At 35.3% G+C, this 3,112-nt stretch overlaps 1 protein-coding gene across 1 annotated transcript; it reads right to left on the reverse strand.

The window, feature by feature from the left end:
• Positions 1 to 594: 594 nt before the first annotated feature.
• LOC115984706 lies at positions 595 to 2,786 on the reverse strand. Its single transcript, XM_031107719.1, has 7 exons — positions 2,646 to 2,786; positions 2,365 to 2,451; positions 2,019 to 2,255; positions 1,740 to 1,904; positions 1,582 to 1,635; positions 1,312 to 1,458; positions 595 to 957 (listed from the first exon to the last, which is right to left on the reverse strand). Exons 1-7 carry the CDS (start codon positions 2,784 to 2,786, stop codon positions 595 to 597), a joined length of 1,194 nt encoding a protein of 397 aa, XP_030963579.1.
• Between the last annotated feature and the right edge of the window lie 326 nt (positions 2,787 to 3,112).

A 3,112-nucleotide genomic window follows, 5' to 3' on the forward strand; every position in this document is an offset into this window, starting at 1 on the left:
CATTGCTCATAATGATGTCTTCCATGAACGCACTAAGCATATTGAGATCGACTGCCACATCACTCGTCAGCATCTTAAGAAAGGAAATCTCCAGTTATTCTCCATCTCCTCTGCTGACCAGCCTGCTGATATCTTTACCAAGACTCACCCGCCTGGTCGTCTTCGAGATCTTGTATCCAAACTCCAGTTGGCTTTCTCCTTGCCACCTCGAGTTTGAGGGGGGATGTTAGTGTATAGCTTAGACTAGTTTAACCCATTGGGCTTAGCCCAGTATATTGTACTTGTAGTTTACTTCTTTTACTTGTACTGCACACATATCTAGCCTATATAAGGCTCTCTATTGTACATTATTTTACACACATCAATATACAAACTATTCAGTCTTTCTCACACTTTATATTCTTAACAAATTCAACTTTATTAAATTAGATTGTTCTCTAAAATTTTACTACTCCATAGAATAACCTTTTTTTATATTAATGAATCAGAGAGTTTCATATGACATACGGCTTTTAGGTACATTTGGTGTGACATGAAGCAAACAAGAAAATGGTTCCCCTCTTTCTCCTTATTTTGAAACAATAATCTAAATGATCATGGACAATTGGGGTTTCTACCAGGACCACCATAATAAAAGTAGTCTCCAGAATTTATGAGATTATAGCAATTGGGATTCGTTATCACTGTACGACTATTCCAAGGACGTCTGAGAATTGTTTTACCATCAATAACATTGAGTGTATCGAAGAAACTAGCCTTGCCAGGCCCTTCTTCAGGGAAATGGCCACTGCCCATTTGTGTTGTGGTGTGCTTGTCACCTAGCTTTAAGTTTATCACCTCTCCTCCCCATTGAACCGATGAAGCGCTATTAGACAGGAGCGAGAATATGGAAGATGGCCAATATCCGAAGTTTCTTTGCGCAATTTTCAACCACCAGTCTCCATTTCCATTAATGTCCTACTTCATTGTACATGTCATGCAAATCAGTTTGTAATATTTTGAATGATAAATGAAGGTGTAAAGACTAATGAAAGAGAAAAAAAAAATATAAAAAAATCTTTTTGTGCAAAACAACATGGACCTTTAAATTCACTGTTTTAAAAAATAAGTTAGGTAAAAATAAATTTTTTATAGAAAAAAAAAATTGAAATTAAAATTTAAAAAGTTGTATATAAGAATACATAAACGAAGAAACAAGAATTTCCAACATACACCGTTACAACTAAAACCAGAATTTCAAACATATCTTACTATGTGTATCCAAAGAGTAAAAGTATTTGATAAAGTAATTAAACTGAAATATTGTACTACCTTATAAACATAGAATTCGACTGTACGTTGGGTACCACCATAGATGGAATAAGGGGTGACGGTTGCACCTGTCGCAATCTGGTTGTCGACTTGAACAAAGCCAGGGCAATCCAGATTGTAGCAACCTGTGGTTCTATAGTTATCATCCTACAGCCATGATAAAAATTAAAAATTAAAAAAAAAAAAAGGAAAAAGACGCTTTTCAAAAATGAAATAGTTTATATAAACATGGCTATTGCTGGCAGGGAAGTCAAATATTAAAACACATACAGTCCAATACGTGACGAGTCTAGTTTGGTAATCGCCATATCGATTAGCGTTGACCTATTTTTCCACAGAAAATAATTTTTTTTAAAAATGGAAAATTATTAGTAATTAATTGTTTAGCATGCGCCTAAAAGAAAAGATGATGATGAAATTATATATACTATTATGCCGGCTTCAATGGTATCATAATCTTCAGCACTTTGGCCTGCTGTCATCCAGAATTGAGACACGCTGAACTCATTTGAGTCCCCGGTATTGGGATTCCACACGTTCATATTTGCCATCATTCCATAGTACTTATCTCCTTCCTCAACAAGCACTGCATACTAGAAACTCAACCAGAAAAATAAAGGTTGTGAATGTTGAGTTGGGTCCTTCATTATAGTAGATACCGTTGAGCTCAAACCTATTAATAATATTGGTTAAAAATTAGATATTACCTCATGGGTAATTCCAGCGGAATCAGCATTAGGGATGGAGTGGTGTTTTTTCCTTCCATAATTTGCTGCAGAGCCTGCCCTTAATAAATCTTCTTCTTTAGTTCTTCTTATGGGAATTGTTCCTTCTGGGCACCTTCCATTCAAGTGCCATAGCTGAGTCAACTTGGGCTCAGAGTTTGAAGAGACATCGTTGCTCTCATCGAATGAAAACCCTTCTGGGTAAGAACTTGGTCTCATCTATTGCATTCGGCATAGATACCAATGCAAACCCAGCCCATACCATACATACAATAAGTATCAAATTATTCGTGATACCAAATGAAATTTACTTAATTAAACTTGTTACCTGAATTGTGTGATTTTTTAATAGAGGATGATCAAAAGCTGGTTGCTTGTTTATATCTACGCAGTCAATTATATCTCCATCCGGGCTCTGTACCAAATACATTTTCTCAACACACGTACATAGATATTAGTTTGAATTCTCACTGTAGTAATAAAATTACACTGCTATTGTACATGGGACTTACAAAGACACCACAACCCACAAAAGTGAATGACTCTTCTAAGACTAAAGCAAAAAATACAATATAGAACACAAACATGTTATATGAAGTGATTAATAACCTCGATGGATTTAAGAGCAGGCTTGTTAAGGCGCTTCAATTGCTGCTGAACCTCTAGTTTTTGTTTCTTATTGAATATGGTGTTAGTGTTTCTATTTCCAACTGATGACATTGGTATGAGAAAGAACAAGTAGAAAGTCATCTTTACCACCCTCGACCACCTCCTCTCGCTTCCACAATGTAGAGCCATGAGTGACTAGCTAATATTCGAATCAAGTGGTGGATTTGTGGTGTACAGAGATGTAATAGCTAGATTTATTCATCCTTAAACATGCATTTATTCATCCTCTTTGAACTGTTTCAAATGCTACTTATCAATATATATACACAAACAAACTTCTATAGTAAGGATCACCCTATTTTTGGCCATGTCTAATGAGACTTTGATTTAGCTGTTTTAAATTAATTTTTTCACCTTGTAAGTACAAACTTCCTATTTAATTTCCTATTGACCACTGCGATTCTTTT

The sequence above is a fragment of the Quercus lobata genome, chromosome 4, assembly GCF_001633185.2.
Source record: "Quercus lobata isolate SW786 chromosome 4, ValleyOak3.0 Primary Assembly, whole genome shotgun sequence".
Lineage (NCBI taxonomy): Eukaryota > Viridiplantae > Streptophyta > Magnoliopsida > Fagales > Fagaceae > Quercus > Quercus lobata.

Excerpts from the sequence above, each read along its gene's own strand:
- LOC115984706 (XM_031107719.1), bottom strand. The coding sequence starts at position 2,786 with ATGACTTTCTACTTGTTCTTTCTCATACCAATGTCATCAGTTGGAAAT. Across the intron at positions 2,452-2,645 it reads CTGCTCTTAAATCCATCGAG|AGCCCGGATGGAGATATAAT; the intron begins GTTATTAATCAC and ends TATTTGGTACAG. Across the intron at positions 1,459-1,581 it reads GACTCGTCACGTATTGGACT|GATGATAACTATAGAACCAC; the intron begins GTATGTGTTTTA and ends TCATGGCTGTAG.